Genomic DNA, 26,578 nt, shown 5'->3' with positions numbered 1-26,578 from the left:
CTTAGTGAAACAGCATTCAAGAGGAAATGTCTACACCCGGCAAGCATCACACCCAAAGATTGAATGCCTTTTTTTAAATTTGCATTTATTTCTTACAATAGCATAAGATAAAAACAGTCCATAATTACACACAGAGATTGAAATTGGAAAATGAAGGAAAAAGAGCACTGACCCATCGATGGTCACTACACCACTAATGAGGAGGAGTTTTGTTTAGAAGCGCAGTAAAATACCAGGAGAATATGTACAGTCTGTGTTGTCGGTGGATAACTGGTTTGCTTGTGGACCTCTAGAGCTGAAAGAGAGGCCCTCTGTGTCAAAGATGTGGGTGGTGGAATCGGTCAGAGCTTTTCCCTCAACAAAAAAAAAACACAACGATCCATAAGTGAAAACATCAGTCATGCTTCCATTAACCTTCCAAACTACTGGCCTACTGCAACCCTGTCGATAAAAAGGAAAGAGAGAAAAGTGCTTTTCCCCTCTTGGAAGGAGTCAGGCACAGATCTGTAGGCCCCTGATGTGAAGAATATTAAAGCGTGAGATAGGAATATCACCAACAGTGCAGGTGGACGTCAGTACTTAAAGACGGGTCAAAGTGATTTTGATGTGCCATTGGTGAAATGGACTGTGTTCCAGCCTTGTCACCCAATCACAGCAGCCCTGCTTTATTACATTTTTTTTTAGAGGAAAAACATCAATTTGGTTCTCCTCGCTTTTTACACTAATTGTCAAAGAAATAGTTGCACCCAGAAAGGACGTGCTTGATTGCAATGCTATTTGGATTTAAGATAAAGATTACCAGGAACAATAAGTGATTTATAAATGTAGATGGATATGAGCATCCTGGGTCATATTTTTTAATCTACACATACAGAAGTAGGGTGTAATGCATGTGTAGTGTGACGTGCCAGACGTCCTCGCATGTAATGATGCTGGCCAAGGCAAGCTCTTGAGACAGCAGCTGTATGTGGATGAGCATTGTCCTGTTGAAAATGCATACCGGAGTGTGCAATGAGAAAAGTAGAGCCATTTGTTGCAGGACCTTTTTAATGTTAAATTGGACTGTCAAGGTGCCTAATTGTGACCAAAGCAGAACTGGTATTGTACGAAATTGCATCCAACATCAAGACCCCAGGCTATCTGGATGAGTGACAGCAAACCATTGATCATAGAACTGATCACAGTACCTCCACATTCGGAGTCACTTTATGCTGTCATAACTGGCACAACTACTCACCAGTTTGCTTCCTATTGGTCTATTCTATCGAGGTGCAACTATTTTTTTGACAATCTGTGTATTTGGATCTTCTTTGCACTCTCAAAAACAAGATTTTTTTTCCCTTGTCTTTTTTTCATACTAGTAAAGTTGTTTATCTTTATAAAACCAGATTAATAAGAAGGTATCAAATTAAAAGGTATAGATAATGGGATTCTTTGGTGATGGACTGCAGTTTAGTCTTCCCAACATCTCACAGGTTCTTTGATCTCACCATACATCCCAACTATACTTCTTTCTCCTCAGATATGGATTGTGAATGAAGAATCAACAGAGGTTAGATTTGTGCGGCCATGATGGGTTTCTTGCAAGTGAATGAAAAGGGAAGAGGTGAGAGGACAGGGTGGGAGGGATTTCACCCTGGTCCTGAAGGCACAGTGCTCAGCAGTGATGGATGAGAGTTGCACAAGCTTTAAGGAGGGGAGGACACGCCTAATGTGAAGCGCAATATTAACGAAATCCTCACAGAGGAGTGTGTGTGTGTGTGTTTGATCTTTTGCGCAAATTTTGCCCTGCTTGAGAACTGGGATGGAACCTTGGAGAACATCTGACCACCAATCGTGTGTGAGAACGAGAACATGGCTTAAAGAACTATGTGCCTACACTGAACATGAGGTTTCTGTTGCACTGCAGGGAGGATGTGGCCATAGCCAGGACAAGGCACGCAAGCATATGTGAGAAAGTGTGTGCGTGTGTATCTGCGCATGTTTTCCACACTACTGGAAACAGCTGATATGTCTACGTTACAAAACAGGTTCTACTGCACCTGAAAACATGGACTATGCCAAAGCAGAAAGCATGTACCTCCCTGCCACCCTCTTCCCTTCCACACAACACTGCTCTACGTACTTAAATAGAAAACAAATAAAACATAAGTGATGGTTAAAATAATATAGATATATCCACAGTGGCATGAAATAGTAGTTTGGGTACTCCTTGTCAAAATTCCTGTTACTGTGAATAGGTGCGTGCACAAAAAATCAACTGCTGTCAAATAGATTGATCTATTAATCTTGTTTTGAAAATTTTTAGACTGAAAAAAAATACAATTAAAATTCTCAAATTTCCTGTTACCTCTAAAAGTAATAATATAAATAATTTTTTGTTGATTGGCAGAATTATAACAATATATATCTTTGTTGCCTCTGTGTGACCACTTGGCTGAATTGTCCAGTTAGGATAAAATTGGATGCAAATATTAGTTTCCTCACTTAGCTAAACTCTTTGTTTTACCTTTAGATTAGCACCACCAGCTCAAATACGCAAGGATGCCTAAACCTTATCCTTTTATTTTGAATTTGTCAAAGGAAAAAAAAAAAGTGTTCTTGCTTAAAGTGTAAAACACATTTCTTTCTTAACTCAATTCAAATTATATTTTACTTGCTTTGTTCACAGAAACATAAAATCTGACCAGGGCTGCCCACGACGTCAGGCTTCACTGGACATGTTTTCTTAAGCAAAAGTATGGGCACCACTAGTCCAATGGCACACTTTGCTGATTTTCTAAATGAAACTAAGCGAACAAATTCTATACACTCTAAACTTTTCCATAAGACTGCTTAACTACTGCCTAAATCAGTCCAGAATTTTTTGTTGTCTCAGAGTCTCTAAAGAAGCAAAAGCTGTGGCAGATTCAGGGAGATGAACCCCATTGTCAAAAATAAAACAAATAACCGTCACAAATTGAATCATCGCATTGATTCCAAATGCAGCTATGAATCTTTCCTAAATACCAAATGGCACTGACACACAGTTTAATGCTACACTCTGACATGCTGCACAAAGTCTGAGTCTAAGCTATCTGTCACAGTAATGTTACGAGAAATGTAAGAAATGTGACAGGAGACCACATAGTGATGCTGCCAGTCTCCAAATCTCCTCAATGTGGAGCAGTGTGAGCTTTTCAAAGTACAATTAAAGGGGAAATTCCATAGATTTTAACATATTAATCCAATTACATAAATTAACAGTTAGGATATACAAAATGGGTGTGTCCCAGTGGCATACAAATTGCTAATACTAACAAGTTTTGAATATGAAGTGTGTAGTATGGATTAGAGTGTCAAAGTTAAATACTCAGTACTCAAATATCCACAATATTAAAGATCTGACAAGCAATACTACACTGAAACATTGGCAATACTTACATCTGGAACAATAGCTGCGTTACAAAGCCTAGGATGCAGTTGAGGTAGGGCGGACCCTTGGTAGGACTGTCCAATAAACACTCAGTAACAAGGCCTTTTGGGTGCAAAACTTGCATACATTTTCAATTTTTCATTAATTATTCTAATAAAAAAAACATTTTAAAACAAACTGCTTCTTTTTTATTCAGTTTTTGTGGTACCTTTTTCCTTTTCTTTGTGTTTATGTGCACAGAGAATTGTTCAACGAAAAGGCTCTGAAAATCAGCTGCATTTCTCAGCTGTATACCAAGGATCCTTTACTGTAGGACAGCCTTTAAATAATACACAGTAGCTGAGAAATGCAGCCTAGGCTTTTGGACGCGGATAACAACGTGTAACAAGTTTAGCAGCAATAGCTTTTTTTATTTTGTTGGTACAAAACAGGGTAGCATGTATTAAGATGCCGATCTCACACTATTAAGATTAGTATATAGTATTTACCATATAGTATTAGTGTATAGTACACAATTGGGACACAGCCAAAGTGATTCTGAGTGGGTTGATGTGAAATGCTTAGTTCTTAGAGAATTCTACCAGTCAGAATTGTTCACAGCGGGGTGATTGGAACTAGATGTCCAAAGCCAGATATGTAATGCCTCTAAAAGTTCCTTTTTATAAAATTGATACATATAAGGGCTACAATACAGTGTCTGATGCTTGAAACACTGTTTTGATGCATTTTTGTAGTGTGGAAAAGAACATGCAGGGGACTTGCTAGGCAAAACAATGCCCATATATAAAAAATTTTACCATGATCAAATGTGTATACAGAAAAAGAACTCAGGACATGTGTTGTTTTATTGACTGGTGTTTTTTTGACAGCAAGTATAATAGTTATACTTGTGCAGATGCATGGCATTTGATTTAGTTTGTTGACCTTTGGTTCCTATCCCACCCCACTGTAAAGAAATCAGGAGTCATTAGATTTCTCTGTGATGAAGCATTTCACAGCAAAGCACTAAATACATGGATTTTTCCAAACATCTTTGGAATTCCAACCCTGGATTTACCACTGAAAAATGTTTTTGTTCATGCTCCTTAGCAAGGTAGTGTCCCTCAGTGGACACGAGGTGGCAGCAGATGGTACTCCATTATCTTTGTCAGTAAAACACACTGGCTCAGTGATATTTCAGCTCTACCTCAGAAGACAGTAAACAAATTCTGAGTGAGTAATACTGCTTGACTTCATTGTACGTCTAAACACAGACTGTGTATGTGAGCACACTGGACTACTTAAGTGGTTTCTGTTAAGCCTGCACTAGTGAGTGTAAGTGTGAACTTCAGTTCCCCTCAAAATGATCGATCAAATGACTTAATACTGTGTGGCAAGACCCGTTATAATAATTCAACAAACATAGTAATGGCTAACATCTGTCCAACGGGTTTCAGAGCACAGTGATGTGGGGTCACACTGACCCTTTAACACGATAAAACATACTGGTAAAATGTTTAAAACTACAAACTTAAAACACTTCTTGTAAACTTCCACTTGCTTAAGTGCACCCCCTGTTGACACAAGGTCTCTACCTGCTGCAATGCAGCACAGTGTGGATGGCGAGCGGGTTGTGACTGCCCATTCCCGCCTGAACCACTGAAGACTGTAGCACTAGCACAGCGGTCACTATTGGTTGATCACACCCTCCACTTCATCTTCCTGCTTCACTGGCTCAGCACACGAGAGGCAGGCATGGCTTGGATGATTGACAAGCATTAAGTTTGATTACATACTGTGGTGTTTTCTGTGCTAGCTTTCTCTGTGCAGTCCTTCTGGTGAACGTGAGCTGGCTTTACCAGCCCCTAACGCTGAAACCCAACCCGCTGGTTTAAGAAGGGAGGACGCCATCAGTGTTCCTCCATCAGCGATTCATTGTCCTGGTTGAGGTAGGCCTGAAAGGAACGGTTATAACTGCCTTCTCACGACACCGCCAGTAAAAAGGAGGAGGGCTTATATCCTGACCAATCAGGATTGGCCATCCGTGAGGAGTAGTCCCGAATCATTCGTCAGGACTGTTTCCAATCAGAAAGCACTAGTAGATAGTACACAAACGTAAAACAAAGTCAGCTGGAGCTGGGACTGAAAGGTTGTTGAGTTCAACCCCCCCTTCACACCTTCTCTAGGATTTCATTTTCCAGGAAAGACGGTGATTTTGCCAGCCTTGGCAAGCCGGTCTATGATCTGGGCCTCGTAATCTGCATCGTGGACGCCTGTTTTACGAAACTCTCCTGAGTAGCGGTTCTGCTCCCAGTAGTGGTGCCAGTTGCCTCGGCTGTCTGCTCCAAAGCCAAATACATTCACCTAGACCAAGAGACAAATACTCTTTATTCATAGCCTTCATGTTTTGTTATAGCAGTAAGAACTTTGAAATGAATGTGACAAGTATCCAAAAAAGCTATTTGCTTTTACTCTAAGACTATATAAAGCAGGTAAAGTGCCCCAAATCCAAAATGTGAAACTGGCAAATGTGTGGTAAACAACCATATCAGAGTCATTGTCATGTTAATCCCACTTAATATGCGCTATATTCGTAGAAGGAAAAATGGTCAACAGACATTAGGAAGATTTTCAGAGGCAGGATAATAAGGTAACACGCCTCATAAATATTTTGGGGTCCCTGTTCAATTAAAATTAGTAAGCTCATGTTGTAACAGCTCCATATTTGAAAGAAGAAATTTCTGAAGAAGTGGATAAATGTGGCCACAGCAGGACATGGCTGCAGTTTCAAAGGTAAATAAAAAGTTTAAATATTATATATATATATATATATATATATATATATATATATGTTTTAAATCCACTTTAATATTGTTTTATATAGCACCAAAAAGGGTTCTGGGTCAAACAACACTTTTTCACTTTGATATCCTATCAGTATGTAGATAATTGTTGTATTCTGCAATAAAATATCTGCATTTAATTGCTTTTTCGTGAATGTATGAGCGCATGGTAGATATCTATATGGAATCAGATATCAGCATGGGCTCACAATTAACATTCTGGTGTATCCACAATTTCCATGTTATAATTGGTTAATATCTATCAGTCAGATTCAAAGAATTTGACAACCAAAATTCTTTACCGCTGGTTTACACTATAATTCTGATTAGTGCCACCACGTGAAGTAATGGAGCAGTAACTTATGTCAAATCGGAGTGTGAATGCCTATGTTTTAATGAAAATATCTATATTCCCTATTTATCATTTCCCCATGTCACCGATTTCTATTGTTTGTCATACAGGCAATATTTTAGGCTATGTTTTTTCTTGTATATCTGATTCAGCAATTTTGGCTGTAATCAAGATCTTCACATCCAAGACTCTCTACTTAATTTCCAAACAAATAAATCATTTGTCTGTATGCAAGGTGTGTGTATGCAAGGTGTGTGTGTGAGTAGGTTTACATGCATTCTTTACCTCGTCACACACATGTAGGGCAAAGAAGAGGACCAGCATGCCTGTGGAAGGGTAGCGTCCATGGTGCCTTGTCCAGCGGTCGTGGATGTACTTGAAGAACGCAGGATTGAAGATCTGAACCTGGCAGACAGCAGAAGAGAAATTCACAACCTGGCAGTCAGAATGGGAGCAGGTTTAGAATGAAAGGTGGCTGCTGAGGAAAACCAAATTACACGGCCTGTCCACTTCCCCAGAGGTCCACAGCAAGAGGAGGACGTTTAGTGTTAAGTGCTGTTGGAGCTGGATTAGTGTCATGGGTGACGTTTAATAAGAGCATGGCTGTGTCTGCTACAAGACTGTGTTATTACATTACTGTCAGGACAACCTGAACTGGAATTCTGCAAATGAAAGTTACAGAGCTACAGATTGTCATTTACAATTTACACACTGAGGATATTACAGACTCATACAGAAATGCTCTAAATAACATTTTTATTTGGAATTTGTGAGAAATGTCCGTAGTTTATAGAATAAAACAACAATGTAAATTTTACTCAAACATATAACTTATAAATAGCAATAGTGGTCTCTTATTTTTTTCAGAGCTGTATATCATCATTACATTCACACTATACTCACACAGTTTCAATTTCATTCCAAAAATAATGTTTGTTTGTTTGTTTTTTTTGCCAACGAGTGTAAATTAGATTACCTTATCCTTGTCCACACGCAAAAACTGCTTCACTGGGGCATAGGTACTGAGAAAGAGAGAGAGAGACAGAGAGTGAAAATTAGAAAAGGAGGGAAAAGACAGAATAAAGGCTCTCTGCTAATTGTCTGTTCTGACCTAGCATGTGTAAGAGTGTAAGCTTGTGTGTGTGAGTAAGAGAGAGATGGAAAGAAAGGGAAGGTGTGAGACTGGAGACCACTATGAACTCATGAGTAGAATGTGTGGGTGTTTCACAGTTGCTCAGCTGAGAGACTGCATACTTGTCTGGTACTTGAGTGTCCTGTGTGTGTGTATGTATCTTTATCTAGACCAGTAAGATGCTGAAGTGTATGCTGAGTGTGCGAGTTCTCTTACAAGCGAATCTGGCCGGTGGAGAGGGCGCTGGTGATCCAGAGCAGGTCCAGAGTCTTGAAGGGCACTAGAACAAAGCTGACATTGGTAGCCAGGTTCTTGGCACTTTCCGGGTACATGAAGTGGTGGGTGGTGTGGCTGCCCACGTCCTCCTCGTACCCCACTGTGGGAGCCAGGTTTATCCTGAAAAGCCAAAGCCAACAGTTATTCACTCAGCGCAGACACTTCTAAAGCGCAGCTCATACATTTTTATTGGCCGAAATTCTATTAGCCTGCCCTGCTGGGTTTCCTTCAAGTAAGCCGGGAGTAAATGAACAGAAAGAACTGGCCTGAATTACCATTCTCATACTGACATCAGTCTGAAGGATTGCGTGACCAAAATGACTCAAATGCCCACAATGTAGAAGGCTCATTTAGAGCAGCTGGCTGGTGTGCATGACAGCGAACAGGTATAAAAAAGGTTCACTCTCCACAGAAGCTTGACAAAGTGTGATTGGATCATGACCAGAATAGTGCTGCAGTCCGTGGGTCGAGCCTCTGCACTTCAACAGCGCTATAAATATAGCAGAGCCTAAAGAGGACGCCTTCAGTGTTCAAGGAAAAGCCAGGAAATCACTGGCACGAGCTCCATAAATCAACCTAAATTATGCCGAGTGAGACGCAGAGACCAACAGCCTCCACTTTCAGTCCACACTCACATGAGGGATAGCCGGATGAACAGAGGAAAAGACAGAGATGTAGTGACTCAACAGAGATGAAGAGACAATGAGGAAAAAAAGAGAAAAAAAAAGACAGTGCCCTGAATTACCCGTTTATTACATCCACCAACTTTATTCTGAGATTTAATATGCCATTTAAAGAGGGACACTTTATTAGAAAAAAACTGCCCTATTATTAAGTCACTGTATAAAAACTATTCCAACCAATTCTGTAGCATTTTTATGGATTTATTCTTTATTCATTTTTGACACATTATAAATAACTACTGTTAGATTTAAGAACTGAACATTTTATCTTTTACGTTTTTTTTTTTTGTTGTTGTTGCTTGATCCATGAAAGTTTCTTGATATCTACACTCTTAAACATAAAGGTGGAGCCATAGAAAATCAGTTTTGTTTCCATAAGAAATTATACAGTACCAGTCATTTCGGAGACACCTTCTCATTCAATGTTTATTTACATTGTAAATTAATACTGAGGTTATTCAGACTATGAAGGAACACATAGGGAATCATGTCGTAACTTAAGTGTTAAACAAGCCAAAAATACTCTGTTAAGCATTTAGACGCTCTTACCTGAGGTGCTGATAATTTGGGGTTTCTAAGGCGGGTAACTCTGGTAACTGATGAACCTATTCTGTGCAACAGAGGTAACTCTACATCTTCCTTTCCTAGGGCGATCCGGATGAGAGCCAGTTTCATCATAATGCTTTTGATGGTCTTTGCAACTGCACTTCAGGATACTTTCAAAGTTCACAAAATGTTTTGGGTTGACTGACCTTCACTTCTTAAAGCATTTTTTCTTTACATAGTTGAGTAGATCTTGCCATAATATGGATTAAAACATTATTCAAACAGGGCAATTTACTGTATACTATTACTGTATACACAGGTGACACCTTGATCATTTGATTCACTCAGTGATAAGCATTTTCATCAAATCCAGTGATTTTTAACATTCTTATAATTGTAACAAGTGACAACGCAGCACATAATAAATCGATTAGTCAACAATTCTTGACAACAACAATTAGACAACAATTGTTATGCCCTCCATCTTCAGTTACAATGCATTTGTACCCTGTTGTCAGTCTCCGCCTTAACATAACTTTAAACATAACCTCAAAGCTCTCTGCTTTCTCAATTACTTTAAAACAGCATAAGCAGCAACACGTTTGATTAAAAAAAAGCCAAGAAGACATCTAAAAGTTAATATAAAAAAATACATTTAGTGAGTAGCTATATAATAACCAACTGCTCCTGGCTTCTTTTTCAGCCAACCTCACTACTGCTAAAGCTGAATTTTATCACAATAAATTCTGCTCTCTCACAGACTCCCGGAAACTATTTGCTACATTTAAATCACTACTCAACCCTCCGCCTCCTCCTCCTCCGGCTACATGCCTTACGGCTGAAACACTTGCCTCATTCTTTACTGGCAAAGTGGCGGCCATCAGCAACCAGTTTACTGATGCACAATGTAGCAGTCCTACTACATCTTCTACTGCCCGGTGTCCCTCCACCGAAGGCATTGCTTTCTCCTCGTTCACTCCTCTCACTGAGAACGAGACACTGGCTCTCCTAACACGTAGCCGTCCTACTACGTGTCCGCTTGACCCAATTCCTTCAAACCTACTGCAAACTATCGCACCTGCAATCATTCCGGCTATCACTCACACGATCAATGCCTCTTTAACTTCTGGTGTATTCCCGACTGCTTTCAAACAAGCACATGTGACACCACTGCTTAAAAAGCCTTCTCTCAACCCCGCCCAGGTTGACAACTACAGACCGGTCTCACTGCTACCCTTTCTCTCTAAAACACTAGAAAGAGCAGTTCTAAATCAGGTCTCTGGCTTCCTCTCCCAGAATGACCTTCTGGACCAGAATCAATCTGGGTTCAAAAAAGGACACTCTACCGAGACGGCTCTGTTGTCTGTGACTGAAGCGTTGAAAACTGCCAGAGCTGCAGATCAGTCCTCAGTGCTCATTCTGCTGGACCTCTCGGCCGCATTTGACACAGTCAACCATGACTTTCTCCTAACTATACTCTCAAACATGGGGATCGCAGACAATGTGCTGTCATGGTTCAGATCGTACCTCACTGGGCGCTCGTTCAAGGTGTCGTGGCAAGGACAGCTGTCCTCAGCCCGCTCCTTATCCACTGGGGTTCCCCAAGGTTCGGTACTGGGACCCCTTCTCTTCTCCATATACACTACCTCTCTTGGTCAGGTTGTCCGCTCACACGAATTTTCCTACCATTGCTTTGCGGATGACACCCAGCTATACCTGTCGTTCTCACCTGAAGATCACTCAATCTCTGCACGGATATCGCAGTGTCTCTCTGACATATCCTCATGGATGAAGGAGCATCACCTTCAATTAAATCTCTCAAAGACTTAACTTCTGGTTATACCAGCAAAACCATCTTTTCAACACAACTTCTCTATAAGTATCGACTCTCTCTCTCTCTCACCGACAAAGGTTGCTAGGAACCTGGGTGTTCTGGTTGATGACCAACTCTCCTTCACGCACCATGTGGCCTCAGTTGCTCGGTCCTGCCGCTTTGCGCTCTATAACATCCGAAAAATTAGACCGTTCTTGACACAACAGGCCACCCAACTCCTGGTGCAAGCAGTCATCATCTCACGCCTCGACTACTGCAATGCCCTGCTAACTGGCCTCCCGGCCTGTGTAGTAAAACCACTCCAGATGATCCAGAACGCAGCAGCACGTCTGGTCTTCAACCAGCCAAAACGGGCACATGTCACCCCGCTGCTCATTGAGCTCCATTGGCTACCAGTTGATGCTCGCATCAAATTCAAAGCTCTTACTATCGCCTACAAGGTGATGACAGAACAGCTCCTTCCTACCTGCACTCACTCCTGAAGGCTTACGCCACCTCCCGGCCGCTGCGCTCCTCCAATGAACGTCGCCTCGCTTTGCCAAACATTCACACAAAGCAATCCAGACTGTTCTCATACAGAGTTCCCCAATGGTGGAACAAACTACCTTCCACTACCAGATCAGGAGAATCTCTCGCTATCTTTAAGAAACTCCTGAAGACAGAGCTCTTCAAAGAGCACTTACTCTCCTAACACCTCTAACAAACTAACTACTTCTAACCTCATTTCCTTCTTCCCCTCCTTCACTCCTCTATCCTATTATTCCCCTTTGACCTCCTTTTATCCCTATCCAAAGATGTTTTACCTTTAAACTTATTTTACATTGTACTTGACTATTGTAAGTCGCTTTGGACAAAAGCGTCTGCCAAATGTAATGTAATGTAATGTAATGTAATAATCTTCTGTGTTTAGACCCTACTGAGTTTCTATACCCAGCACAACCCAATGTAGTGCATTTCAACTGCAACTATAAGATGAATCGTAATACAATTTTTAAGACTGATTTTGTCAATTATGTTGAGTAATTATTGCAGCCCTGCCAGCAAGCTGTTTATATTCTTTCAAATGGTATCATATTACAGCCAGCAAGAGATTAAACCAACTGTAAAACAAACTGTACTTCTAAACTTTTAATCGTGAGAGCAGGTTATATTGTGTTAGTCCTGCTTTCTGACCACTATGCTGGATACTATACTATTCTCAACCCAGAGATTCCACTGAGGTGTATAAAAACACAGCACTGCTACTGCATCTGATGCCACTTCCATGCCTGTGACACTGCTGTGCTGAGAGAGCTCCACCACTCATATAATAATCGGTCAGCAGTGGCCCTGAGGTGATAATGGACAGGACAGAGGGGTGCTGTCAAACAGTGCTGCAACAATCCAGACACAAACAGAAACTGCACACCTACACAGTGCAGACAAGAGGGCTTTCATTACAATAAAATATCAAATCCGTGTGTAAGCAAGGTGTTTCTAATAAAAAGTGGCCACTTGCCGTGTAAGAGAAGAACTGGTTGCTTTGCTGTTGCCAAACGATTGGCGGTTGCCAAGTGGTTGCTACGCTGTTGCCAAGTTGTTGTGAGGTGGTTGTTATAATGTAGGCAAGTGGTTGCTATATGTTTTGTATTTTGCTATGATGTTTGTATGCGGTCGCTATGGCATACCCAGTGGTCGCTATATGTTTATGATAAAATGGTCAATAAGTGTACAAGTAAGGTGTTTCTAATAAAGTGGCCACTTTATGTATATAAGAGATAGGAACAGGTGGTGTTGGCAGATGGTTGCTGTAGTATCATAGGTGGTTGCTAAGTGGCAGCTATGTAGTTTGTAAGTGGTTGTGATAGCTGCTATGCTGTTTGTAAGTAGTTGCTATGTGTTTGCTACGTTGTTTATAGGTGGTTGCTATGGCAGCCCCAGGGGTGTTTATGATCAAATTGGCAATAAGTGTACAAGTAAGGTGTTTCTAATAAAGTGGCCACTTTATGTATATAAGAGATAGGAACAGGTGGTGTTGGCAGGTAGTTGCTACGGTATCCTGGGTGGTTGCTATATAGCTGCTAAGTTGTTTGTAGGTGGTTGTGATGGTCTTGCTAGATGGTTGCTATGGTTAAGTAGATTTATATGGTATCCCAGATGGTTGCTTTGCTGGATATCATACTAGAGGTTTTTAGAATAGAACGGCAAATGAATGTATACGTAAGGTGTTTCTATTAAAGTGGCCCCTTGATTTATAAGAGAGAAGGACAGATAAAGAAGCAGAGAGATAGAGAGAGAGTGACAGACAGACAGACAAAGAGCTACGACTGACAGCTACGTCTCTGTGGAGAGATTCAATTCATCCACGTCCTCGTCTTTTGTCTCTCTCTTCCTTCAGCTTGCTTTTCACCCCTCAACAACAAGCTGCAGATCGATGTGTTCTCCGGTATGCTCTCTTTATTCCATGTTTTTGCTGAACGTAAGCCACCTTGCCTACGCTCTCCATTTTCCTGTGACTGACTGCATGACTCTAAAAGAAGGGCTCCCCCCCCCCCCCGATGTGAAGAGCTTTAGAAATTAGCTGAGGTTTTTATGCGCTGCAACAGCTTCTGACAACCTGATCTTTGGCAATAATCTATATATTCCTCCATCTTGATCCTTTTAACAGTAAACCTCAGGAGAATTGCTTTTTATTCATGAACTGGGGCACCTTTTTAAGCCTGTATAGAATCTTTCCATGAGACACGTTTCCTTCTTTAATGTTTATTGTAAAAGGCCCAGATGTAGGCTTTCCCACTAATGTGATGTGTCCATCTGATCCAGTGGATCAGGATCAATCCAGAAATATTTTTTAATGGATTAGATATTAGTTACACTCATTAACTCAAATTATACACCTCCATTTTTTCCCCTTTGTTTTGGCCATTTAATCTCTTTGGGTCCAGTCAATACAGTGAACAAAAAAAGGAAATTTTATTATTGTAAAAAAATGGATAAAAAAATAATGTACAAAGCCTTTATCGGTAGTAAAGCAGCATTTACACAACACACAGCACATTCACACTTAATAATCATAATAATGAAAAAGAACCCCACAGAACACACATAACTCTTAACTATTACCAGTACACGCCTTCTCTTTAAAGAAATTACAGATTAAGTCAGAAAGCGGTGAGTACTGTTTCCTACACATTCAAAATATTCTGGAAACTGGAGAAAACTGGTACAGGAGGAGTAATGTCTGGCTGACCCACATAGCAACAGCATATTTAACTCAGCTTAACACTGGACTAAGTCTTAGTTTCAGCAGTGAAGAGAAGAATCAGAGGTCTGACAGGTGAAGTGCAGTTATAAAGGCCATTGATAACATGAAAAAAAAACAGCTTGTCTGGGCAATACAGCTTTGCTACTGCACTACTAAACAATAGGGGCGTTCTAAAATTTTAGACCAGTAGTGTACGTCAAAAATGAGTTGTTTGATTAGTTGTCTGATTAGACAAAGTCTTTGTCCACTGAAGCGCATTAAAGTGCTTCCATCACTGCCCTATTAAAAGTGTACCCCCTGGTGAGAGATCACACTTTCAGAATGGGTAAATCACTAGACTGATTAGAACCAAGATGGTAATTTTAAATTGCTTGCCATTTAGACCATCCACCAGCCGCCCTCCACAAATACTGGACTGCTATGGACTGAAATTGTCTCATCTTTAAGCGCTAAATTCAGAATGCGTGACACTGTGGTGAGCGCTTCAATCCTGCCTTGGCTGTGGAGCGACATACTGTTCCAACTGCTTGTGTGATAGCATTCCACAGTAGGTCACTTCTAGTAGTGATACAAGGGGTACTAACATTATTGCATGACATAATTACCTTTTCTCTGTACACAAGCCTGAACAGAGCCTGAACAAGACAACTGGAACTGTTTCAATATAATGAAAACTGTGGAATGAGTTACGCAGCTAAAGTCTGGCAGAAGAATAAGAATAAATGAAAAATAAAAAAAAGAATACATTTAGAAAACTATATACATTTATTATATAATATTATAAATAATGAAAGTAAAAAAAAACAGATAAAACCAAGCATCATGGCATGAAGAGTGAACTCAGCTGCACAAAAGAAAAAACACAACACAAAAAAACAACAAAAAAAAACACGCTTCCCTGTTCTCGGTTCCGCCTGTTTGATTCCCCTGGATGCTTCCAAACCCTCACGCCCACTGACAGAGCTTGCCTGAACACAGGTTTTTTTGTGTCTACTCTATGAAAGATTTATTTCACAGATTTCTGAAAGACCTGGCTGTGCTGCGGTGTGGGAGCGGGAGCAGCAGCTCTTTGATGTTGTTCCAGCTTGGAACAGAGGGTGGCGCACCAACAGATTCACTTATTTATAGGGCCAATACCAGCCATTTGAGACAGGTACAACTGACTAGGGTCCAAAGTGCCAGCTGGAGTGAAAGTACTAGTTTGTCGAGAGCTCATCTGCCAACAGTCTTTGTTCAAACACTGAGCTGTCCAATGCCCCCAGCCTGCCTTCCAATGCTTACTTTCTACTACAGAAACAAGTGATCTTTGCAGCACTTACAGAAGCAGGGAAGACTTCACTAGACTGTCCTCTTCACTACCGTTAAGATAGATACATTTATCCGATCCTGACTGATATGAAAAGTGTGTAACTTGTGATATATAGTGTTATCTATGCCTGTTTTACTGGTACTACTATATTCTAGAAGAGTGCTAGTTTAACCCTTTCAGACCCTGCATTCATTACAATGAACATCATGTATTTTCTTCATTTTTAAATGTTTTGTTGCACAAAAGACTATTTTCAGGTCTGAAAGGGTTAAGCTGCACCCATAACTGACGAGGATGTGCAGTACAGACCAATACCAATCCCAACAGAACAATGGGAAACTTTGGAGCAGATAAACAATGAACCAATTGGCACCACGCTTGGCATTAGGCATTGAGCTGTGGAGCAATAGAACAGTGTTCTCTAGAACAGTAGTGCTCCATCCACCAATACTTTCAGAATGAGCTGTTGGGAATTAGATAGGATGGTGATCATCCAACATCCTGACATCACTAATACTCTTATTATATCCTTGATTATTGAACTGTCAACTGAAATGGATGAGCAGGTGTCCCAATACATTTATCTATAAACTGTAACTGTTGCACTGCTAATCTTAGCTGTTTATATTTAGTATTCATACAATGGTGCATGAAAGTTTGTGAACCCTTAAACCGTAACAAATTTGGCCTAAAACTTCATTAGACTTTTACTGGACTCCGACTACAGTTCACTGAAAATGAAAGAAGCTTGTGGCCTGAGACAGTACAGTAATATTTCAGGATTTTACACAATTACGACAGTGGTTACACATTTCTCATGAACGTCGCCCTACTTCACCAAAGTTAAACAGTGCATTAGCATCGCACGCTGAGCTCGGAGTAGCAATGCTGTTCTCAATGGAGAATCAACATGATTTTAAAGCTGTTAATTTAATGTAAAAATGCTACAAAAAATGTTGACACTCTACAGTACAGAATCAGTAACTCAATTTTAATGCATCACACTGTAACTCATCAAATGAATAAAATATAGTTGTGTTTTATGCTATATCCAGGTTTTTATGGTATCAATTTCTACAATTTACAAAATCATCAATAATACTACTATCACTAGCATTAGCAGTTATCGCTGAGTATCAGCTCTTAACTAGATTTATATCATTGCATGCCTAATTTAAAAGTGCAAAGCTTAGGAGAATAATTCACAGCTTATCTGTTTTCTGTTAGCTCTCACATTTCATATGATCTATTAGTTTCATTTTAAATATGATTTATGCGGTATTATGTTGAAATGTATCCTGTACTGTTGTAATACTGTAGATCTGAGCAGGTGGTGGCTGGCAGCTTTACAGTCTGTATACAATGAATGTTTTGTTTTTGTCTAAGAAGATTCTGTTTATGTTCATTTATAAATTAAGTCACTAGATAAGGGTGCAGTTTTAGTGGGATTCTTGCCAGTACTGATAGATTTATGAGACTCCGGCTGGCTGGTATTGCCGCAGTCCAAAGGAACAGGTATCTTTAAAATGTTCATGTTACAGCAGAAAGTCAACATATTTTTAACTTTGTTTAAATTTATTGTAAAGATATATTATTTGGGACATATGTTTTTATATTTTATTTTAAATATATGAATTCTGACCTTCTGCTTTATCCAGCCTCCTCCTTTAGCCTCCTCTAGGTGTCTAGCATGCCCCAAGAGTGGGTGGTCACTCAAATGCTTGTTTAAAAGATAATATTCTCTCATTACAAAAGAGCATCACAAAGAGAATCCCGGAGTGGAGAAAACCTCTCTAACATTCTCTCTCTTTTGCATTACGCACTTTGATCTTTCCTTTTTATACTTTACAGGTGATATTATTCATACAGTGGTGTTTTTTTTAAGTTTGTGAACCCTTTTCTGCACGCATTTGACTTAAAACTTCATCAGATTTGTCCTAGTCCTAAAGGTAGTTAAGGAGAAGCAAACTGAACCAACTAGACAAAAATATTAGACTCGGTCATTTATTTATTGAGGGAAATTATCCTATATAATTTATCCTAAATTATGCTACTGTTAAAGTTACATGTTACAAGTTACATGTACTGAAATTATCTGTTTTTCATAGATCCACTGCATATTTAAATAAAACAAGACTCTTCATACTCACACCTGATTGTCATTCCATTGACTGAAAACACCTGTCTCTAATTTCACCTTTGAATTATCTTCTTATACTAAAGGTTTAAACAAATTGTCATAGGAATATAGAATTTGGAACATTTACCTAAATAAATAAAATAGCAGGGGTCTCATAATATATATTTACATTTGTTTGACTTTGTTCTCATTATTTACTTTTGGCGCTTGTGTGAAAATCTGGTGAAATCTAAGGTCAAATTTATACTGAAATGCAGAAACATATACAGAAAACATAACTTTCAAGCACCACTTTATTTGCCTGTTTTTCCAGGGTTATAGCTTATCTACTTTATTATTTATTATGTACAATTATTAAATATATGAGACCATATTAAACCAACATGACATTAAGCTTTTTCATTCTAAACTGCAACTAGAGCATAATGCTTTTCCAATTATTAGTAATGTCATTTGGGCTTTTCATGTTTTTAATCCCTTTAACATCACTCACAATATGTAAGCTTTATTACATCAGAATAAATTGATAAACATATTCGTGCATGATCCTTCTACAGATCTGATGTCTATAGATACTTGTGATTCTGGTAAAGTCTAAAACAATTTCATGTAAAAATACACAGAGATGCCCTCTGTAACCAATGTAGATAAAACAGATAATAAAAACATATATCAACAGTTGTCAATTGTCATGTTTTCAATAAATGATAACTATCAACATTACACTGTTCTCTAAAATGCAACATTACTGGAATAAACCAGGTTGGCATCAAAAAACAGCAACATCAAACCAATTTCACTCCCAACTGAAAGGCACAAACAGCCTGCACTGCCTGTCGCTTATAAGGTGGCTGAGCAAGCGGTGACAGCAGTTCCAAATGAATGGAGAGAGGCAGGAGCGCTGCAGGGAGGAAAGAGATGAATATGGGGAGCAATGCAGGACTCATTTGAGAGCTCAAAGCGGAATCAATAAGGACTTTACCAAAATAGTGCCTCAATTTATGCATTCATCTTGCTCGCCTTCTCTCCTCGGCCTCCTGCCATCTCTCTCCTCTGTCTCTGTTCACTCTGGAACATCTACCACTCCTCCACACCTCCCCAAGGGCAACATTTCACACCCCTCCTCCATTATCTCTTCAAATAAACACATTGTGTACAACCTCAATCTTCTCTCTTCTGAAGGCCGAGATCTCTTGAAATGCCAATCCACTGCATCTGGCTCAGGTATACACAACTGACTAAAGAGCTGCTTTTCTATGTAGAATTAGTCAGGATGTTAGGCTAGATTATACCTTCTGCTGTGCTGAATGAAGATGGAAGGGGCATGCAATCATTGCAATGAAGATGTGTTTATGCCTACTTGCGACACTTATCAAAGGTTTTTCTCAATTTCTGCCACCAACCTCGCTTTAAAGTCTGTGTAGGCACTGCTGCATAGTAAAAAAACTGATCTACATGCAGAGCTTTTAAGCAGGGACATTTCTCTATGTGTAACATAATTTTAGGTGTCAGCTAAAATGTTTGTAGCTTTCACATCACATTTGGTATAAACCTTGCTTCATTTATCTTATTGCCACACCCAATTTTCAAGTTTCTTCCACTTTTATTGACCTACGCACTGAGCTTTTGCTCAGAGGTTGTTGTTGAGCTGGAAGTTGAGGCTTTTGCTTCATATCAAGTATAAACAGGGCATTATTTGTCTTATTTTGCCACGCCCACTTTTACGAGTTTGCTTCTTTCACCCTTGTGTTATTTAGAGCCTAGCTAAATAAGTTAGCTCTGTGAGACGCCATATTAACATAGCACAAAAGACTGTAATTTCGTGTTTGGTAGATTATTTCTTTGTTGGAACAATGCTTCTTGGGTTTGCCAAATCCTCTGTGACAATGTCTAACAGCTTATTCTGCCATTGACATTGGGGTGTCATCTTCTTGGGACACCCACCTTGCGGCTTGTCTCAAAATGGGAGTTAAAATTAAGCAGTTTGGCAATGGCAAACCCACATATTCAGCTCTACTGCTCATCCCACAAATATGTTTCTTAGAAAATTTGGCACCATTTAAAAAGAGAAATGAACAGCCTTTCCAGCTGTATATGATTTATTGCCAAGAAGCACTGTTATTTGTCTGTTTGCATTGGCAATTTAGTCAATGATCATTACCACCCACTGCACTATCCACTGCCCACTGTGGATGGAAATGCCTTCCATGGCATATTTCCAGTACACTGTACACCATGTAACACTGTGAATTAAGGAACATTGGATTCCCTATCAGACCACACTCCCCAACTCCAATAATTCACATCACCTTGCCAAGAGCATGCTTTAGCCATTGTTCAACTCACAAGCTAACTCACAAGATAATAACTCCAATACCTCATCAGCTAAATGTCCATACGTGTGCTCTTACCATACAGTGAAGGGTTAACTTGGTTAGGAACCTTTGACAGTTGGTTCTTTGACAGTCTGCCAGGTTAAACTTAGCCTAAGTAAATGGTAAAAGTGTATGAATGTTTACATGGATGTTTTAAATTTAGTGCCTTCAACCACAGACATAGCTTCTCTACTTTGGAAGACGCTGGATATAAGCTATATGCTACTTATACTACCTGTACTCCTCACAAACTACTACAGTTTTACAGTCTCACTGGAACAAAGATGCTTCCTTGTTGTCACAGACAATAAGTAATGCTGTGGTTTTGTTATGTCTATATGATGGGTTTAAAGATTGTTTCATTCATTGTTTCACTCCATGTCATCTCACCTCATGATGTAGTTGTGGCCGTCAATCACTGGCCCATAGCCAGTCCCCCGGAGGTTGCCTGAGTTGCCAACAACAGCACAGCGCAGGCAGCGGGCGGGGTCCCACGAGCCATACGGCGAGCGGCCTGGGATAACCTGGAACAGCCTCAGGAGCACCTGCTGGATGCTGTGGGGCTTAAACTGAGGCTGCAGCATCTGCACAGGGATCAGGGAGATAGATGGAGAGAGAGAGAGGGAGAGAGATAGAGAAAGAGAGACATGTTAACGATGCTGCTGTATAATTTTAAACTGTATTTTCTTTAACATAGTTGATTAATGAAAGTTTATGTTGTTACACTTTGTTCTACTTTCTGTAATAGCATTACAGCAGCTAACTAACAAAATCCACATTTAGTGATTTAGTAGTGTATTGAAGTAGTGTAGGAACTGTGTTGGCATGAGCTTGGCAGATGGAGATGAGATGAGGAGATGATCATCCATCATCTTGACCTCAGTAACGTTATTTTTTCTGAATGCAATAAAATCCTAATATCCAAGTTAAATAATCAAGTAGAAAGTCTTGGGCTGTGGACAATAGAGTCAGTTACTTAAACAAAAGCAGAATAAACTCTTTTAACACCCTTGCTTTCAGAAAGAACAATAAATGTATCTTCTATGTAGACACATGAAAACTTACAATACTGAATATATGCATTCTACGATTCGTGTAGAGGGGTAGTTTTTGTGCTGGACAAATCAGTAGGCATGAAGAGCTACCAACAATTCCCTCATTAGTGCCACAGTCATGCAGAGCTAGTTACAGATGGATCAAAATCCAAGAATGCTGATCTCCTCCAGCATTACTGAGCCAGCTCTGGAGATCAGAATTTGCAGCTAGCTGGGATTAGCAGGATTGAATGGAGCTAGCAGGGACTGTGGTCCAGCTAGGCCAGCTTTGCTTTAGGCTTGCTTTGTCTTGTCCGCGTTCAGGCCATCTGCGTACCTATCCATGTGTGCGTGCACGCGCACACACACAAACACACAGCGCTAAAGCTGTCTACTGCCATGGACTTCAGAAATGTTCATATTCAAACTCGAACAAATGTTCCAGCATTAACTATTCCACATTTTTTTGTTTCTGAACTGCTCTGCTTTCTCCTGTCAGCCTCTTTTTCACTCTCTCTGAATCTCTCCATATCTCTCTATCTCTCTCCTGTGCCAATGGCTGGCCGAGCCCATCGGCTCTCCAGTCGGCCCAATAATTCTTGGCAGATGTTCTCTGGACACCGATGCCAGCCTGTGATTTTATTCTGAGCCCTGCTAAGGCCAGCAGAGAGAGGCTAGTGAAAGAGTGTACATGCACGTCTCCAGAGCGTTACTCTATACGCGACACTCCAGTGACACAACAAACAAGCACAACAGGAAAGTTGCGAAAATCCTGTGCAGTCCCTCCAAGGGGATGACCTTCACCTACAGCTCGTCACTCGTCACTTCCCACAATCTCCCCACAGCTTCCTCCACTCCATCACTCACCACTTTTGTAGTGTTTACTCTGTCAATTCCCAATCCTCTCTGGAACCAACACCTATAATCTATTAGGGCTTTGTGTAGGCAAGAACTGCTACCTAGAACTAGAACCATACCACAATACAGGTCTATGATTCTGTATAAGTGTAAGATGCTGGAGGCAAGATGATGCAATGATTCACCTTTTCTCAGAGCCCGTCAGCTGCACAAAATGACTGAGTATATTGTAGAGGCATGTCTAGCAGTCAACAATATTTCACCAAGAGGTACACTACCCAAAAGAAGCCTCTGAGGGGCAGCGGGGGAAGCCTTTTAATACCCTTTTGTGGCAAGACCCAGTGTCTAATCACACCACACCTGTTCTTATTAACATATCTGCCTGAGGCATGACTGCATGTCGAGTTTTGCAGCAATGCTGGGGTGTGTTCTTTTATGAGTATATAAAAAACACATAAAAAATCAGAGTATCCAATCAGAACAGTAAGATCAGAAAAGTTTAGTTTTGTATTAAACATAATACAAAACCACCACAAATATTTTGTGTATGGTTAATTAAAAATCAATGCTGTCTTCTTGATAACCGATACAGTATTGCAAAACAAAGAATGGTAATACTTTGATATAGTGATATTTTCACACCCCCTGTAACATATACTTTGTACTAGCCTACCAGCTAATTTATTGCGTTTGTTGAAGTAACTGTCCAATAAAGGCTTTCCATTAGTTTCTGAAGCATTGTAAGGATCTGGTATTTTTTGGCAACAAGAGCATGAGTCAGGAAGCCAGAATGTTGGATGATTGCCACCCCACCTCATTTCCAACTCCCCAACTCAACACAAAAGTATTGGATGGAGCACCAAAATCCCTGAGAAAACTGTTCTACTGCACCTTAGGTCAGTTCGGGAGAGCTTTATACCCTCCAGCCCTTCTGTGTCATATGTGGGTGCAACTTCAAGTAGATCAATGTGTTTATCTAAAAGGGGTGTCCACAAACATTTGGTGATATAGTGTATGTGACTAGTGTATGTCTCAGGGTGGAACAAAGCCCCTGTGCATCCATACGCATTGTAATTTGACCCTAGAATAAAACAAGTTGTTCATCCTTTTTTTCTGCTCAAGAATAGTTTGACAGTCTCTGCTCTGATTGGCTGGTTAAAAATGATTGTAGTGCTAAGAACTAACAAAAATTATTGGATAGTGTTGCTAGTTCAGACTGTTCATTAGTTGTTTGATCATAGTGCATCATAAAGTATACATGGCCACTTTCCATAAATATGAACAGGTTTTATGCATAGACAAGGTGGATATACTGCAAAATGCAAATGTTAAGGCACCTCTGCCCAAAATGTTCTGCTACTTTAAACAGTTCAGTGAGTATAAGACGAACTAATAACTTTAAAGCTAAAACTGTCTCTTCAGTATTTTAAGCAAGATTTTTGCAGTATGTTGTTTTGAATTGTGAAGTATGAAAAAGAAAAAGAAAAATTAGGAGTTTTGCAAAACTAAAGAGTTTATAACCCTCTCTCACACATTTCAGCACATGTTGTACATTATTTACCATCATCTGGTTCACATACTGTATTCCACACAACCGACCTATGCACACAGACACCATGGGAAAAAATGACCCCAAGGATGCAGTGGCACAATGAAGAACATCAGCCAGGGGCCCAAACAGATCCACGACTCACTGCAGCCTTGAGTCACCCTGCATCCTCACCAAACACTCAGAGGCAAAGGAGAAGAAAGTGCGTTTCCCCTCCGCTTGCTTTGTAAGTAAAACCACCTTCTCCTCTCTCATCTGTTACAGCCTCCAGCTTAAATCAGCCAGGCGTCTCTCCCGGCGCCAATTCGTTCCAGGGCCTCATTACAGACTTCCCTGCTGTTCGGCTGGCGTGCTCCTTTTCATTTTCAGACATTACTCATGTTCTCTTTAATAAAACTGCCCCTTTGGCTCTCTGTCTCCTAGTCACGCTGCATAAGCACAATTCCAGAGTACAGCTCTTCCCAGCTTTAAGAGCAGAAACACCTCAAACTAATTCAAAGACTTTAAAATCACGGGTAGCAACTACTGATATTCTGTGGTGCAAAAGTTCATCTCCAAGCTGAGCTTCCTAGAGTTTCCCACGTTTGATCATAATGCATCATAAAATGTACACGGGCACTTTCCTTAATTAAGAAAATGTTTTATGTATAGAGAAGGTAGTCAAACTGCAGAATGCAAATGTTAGAGCACCTCTGCTCAAAAAGTTCTGCCCAAAAAGTTCTGCCCAAAAAGTTCTGCTCAAAAAGTTCTGCTACTTTATATAGTTCCGAGAGTAGAAGATGAACTGATTTACGAAGGATATAAAGTTAAAACTAAAACTTTCTGTTCTATATTTTAAGCAAGATTTGTGCATTATGTTCTTTTGAACAGTTATGGAGTGGGAAGAATAAAATAAGCACCATGCAAAAGCACATTTTTGCTATGACTTTTGCACAAAGGCCCACACTTCAGTTCTCCACCATCATTATTGCAATTCTCTCAAAATGAATAGAACCCTGTGGCACTCCACATAATACATCAGCTTACAGATGCTTCGTGCTGACTGACATCACCCTAAGAGTGGTGAGGGAAAAGAGCGCCATCTACCCACCCAGAAAGAGCAAGGCAAGTTTTGCTTTCTCAGGGCTCCGGCAGCTGATGGCAAGCAACATGACCGGGATTCAAACCAGTGATCTCCCAATAATAGTGGTAGTGCTTTAGACTGCTGGACCACTTGGCGCCCTGTGTATTATGATTAATAAGTAGATTAAAATCATAGATTCTTGAATCTAAGGTTCAAAAGGTTATTTTGCTTGTTAAGAAAAGTGTTAAGCGTTTATTTGATAATGTGGGATAATGAATAAAACAAATCAGATTATATATATTTTTTTTTTCTCATATATGATCCATTGATTTTGGTCTGTATTGGATGATACCAATAATAAGTATCAGATTAGCACACCCCTAAGTTATATATGACATCTATTACATCTAGTACAAGTGAGACCCAGCATGTTGATGAAGTTGAATTCATCTTTTGGATCTCTGTTTTTTTTTTTCAGATTTTTTGGGGAAGGCTGTGCAATAAAACATCAGATTATATTGTAATTTTCAATACAAGCCTCTCAAATTACAGTTATAGTTCCCTTGTAGGGGGGTTGGTTGTGGTTACCTGTCCTTTACAGTAACTGTCCTCCCAGTAACACCCAGACATTTCTTTTTAACAGAGTGTTTTTATTGCTTTAGTTATTAAATATGGCCTCAATGTACCTACTGTAAATCATTCCAAACATACAGGCTCATGGGAAAAGTAGCACAAACCGTATGACAAAGATTTGTAAAAGTTGCATAAGCTGAGCAGCTACTGTGATAATGTGAGACTCAATGTGTCAGTTTGTCGCCTGCTGCAAGCTGTAGCTCTCCACTGTAGCCTGTAGTTTATATTTCTGTGCCTTTGTAACACCTACACGTGTCCGACTGGGGTTGCCAGGTTGAAGATGAGTCCAGTTTTAAACTTTGTAGTGTACTGGTATAGAAAGTGTTCAGTGTGCTGCTCGCTCTACCATGTGCTAAGATGCTTTTGGGAAACTCTGTTCTGGCTATACTGGCATTCCACCCCACCCCCAAAGTTGATATAACACCTACCAATACACCACTGTGTCAATTCAATCTGCAGGAGTATCAAACAATACATTCACAAGACTGGAACAAATGGAATTCTACATGTATTACTCATTATTCGGAATGGAATGGAATAAAATTAAACAAGCAAGCCCACAGCATAGTTAGACCACGCTTCTTCTGAACTCACTGAAAAAACTCATACAGCTGGCTTACTTACCACCCACCAGTAGTAGACGTCTGAAGGCAGCTGGATGTTGTCCCTTGTCCAGACAGGCGAGATGTCCGGGTCATAATTCTCATCAAACCAGTCGGACACGCCCGGGTCGCCCACACACCGAACGCAGGCACATGTTTTCGGCTGGCTGCCCTCAGCTGGAACCGGCTTGTGGGATCCGGCATAGTTGGGAACCAGCTTCACCCTGCGTGACTCTTCCCAGCCGTTCCCTGGGTCCAGGTAGGGCAGGCCGGGACCCCCTCTCAAAGAGAGCGAGAAGAGCAGCGAGGTGAGGAAGAGGAGAGCCAGTGACCCCAGCAGCACCCACACGCGCAGAGAGCAACGCATGCCCCCCGGGCCTGTCCGGGACCCCCGATCTCCTACCCCGATTCCAATGCCAACTGGCCCCCAGGGTCTCGGTTCTCCTACTCTCTGCGTCCTGGCCCAGGCGGTCCAGCCCAAGCCCAGGCCCAGCCCCAGTCCCCAGGCCGACCCCCAGCCTGTCCTCTGCTGAGGAGCGGACGCCGCTCGGCCCCCCCACTGCCATGCACCGGCCCCTGCCACCGTGCCCTTGGAGCCAGCAGTCACACACACGCACACAAACAGCTTGGGGGCAGGTAGCAGTGCTCTCTCTTTCTGTGGTCTGTTGTTCACACTAACAGTGTCAAACTTCCACTGCTGATTGCCCACCC

At 40.6% G+C, this 26,578-nt stretch overlaps 1 protein-coding gene across 1 annotated transcript; it reads right to left on the bottom strand.

Annotated features, from left to right (window-relative positions):
- Positions 1-64: 64 nt before the first annotated feature.
- On the bottom strand, positions 65-26,578 carry st3gal2 (ST3 beta-galactoside alpha-2,3-sialyltransferase 2). Its single transcript, XM_007249175.4, has 6 exons — positions 25,890-26,578; positions 20,519-20,712; positions 7,938-8,117; positions 7,566-7,611; positions 6,875-6,994; positions 65-5,758 (listed from the first exon to the last, which is right to left on the bottom strand). The coding sequence occupies exons 1-6, from the start codon at positions 26,232-26,234 to the stop codon at positions 5,585-5,587; spliced, it is 1,059 nt and encodes a 352-aa protein (XP_007249237.1). The 5' UTR covers positions 26,235-26,578; the 3' UTR covers positions 65-5,584.

The sequence above is a fragment of the Astyanax mexicanus genome, chromosome 9, assembly GCF_023375975.1.
Source record: "Astyanax mexicanus isolate ESR-SI-001 chromosome 9, AstMex3_surface, whole genome shotgun sequence".
NCBI lineage: Eukaryota > Metazoa > Chordata > Actinopteri > Characiformes > Acestrorhamphidae > Astyanax > Astyanax mexicanus.
This window is presented reverse-complemented; position numbering and strand designations above follow the sequence as displayed.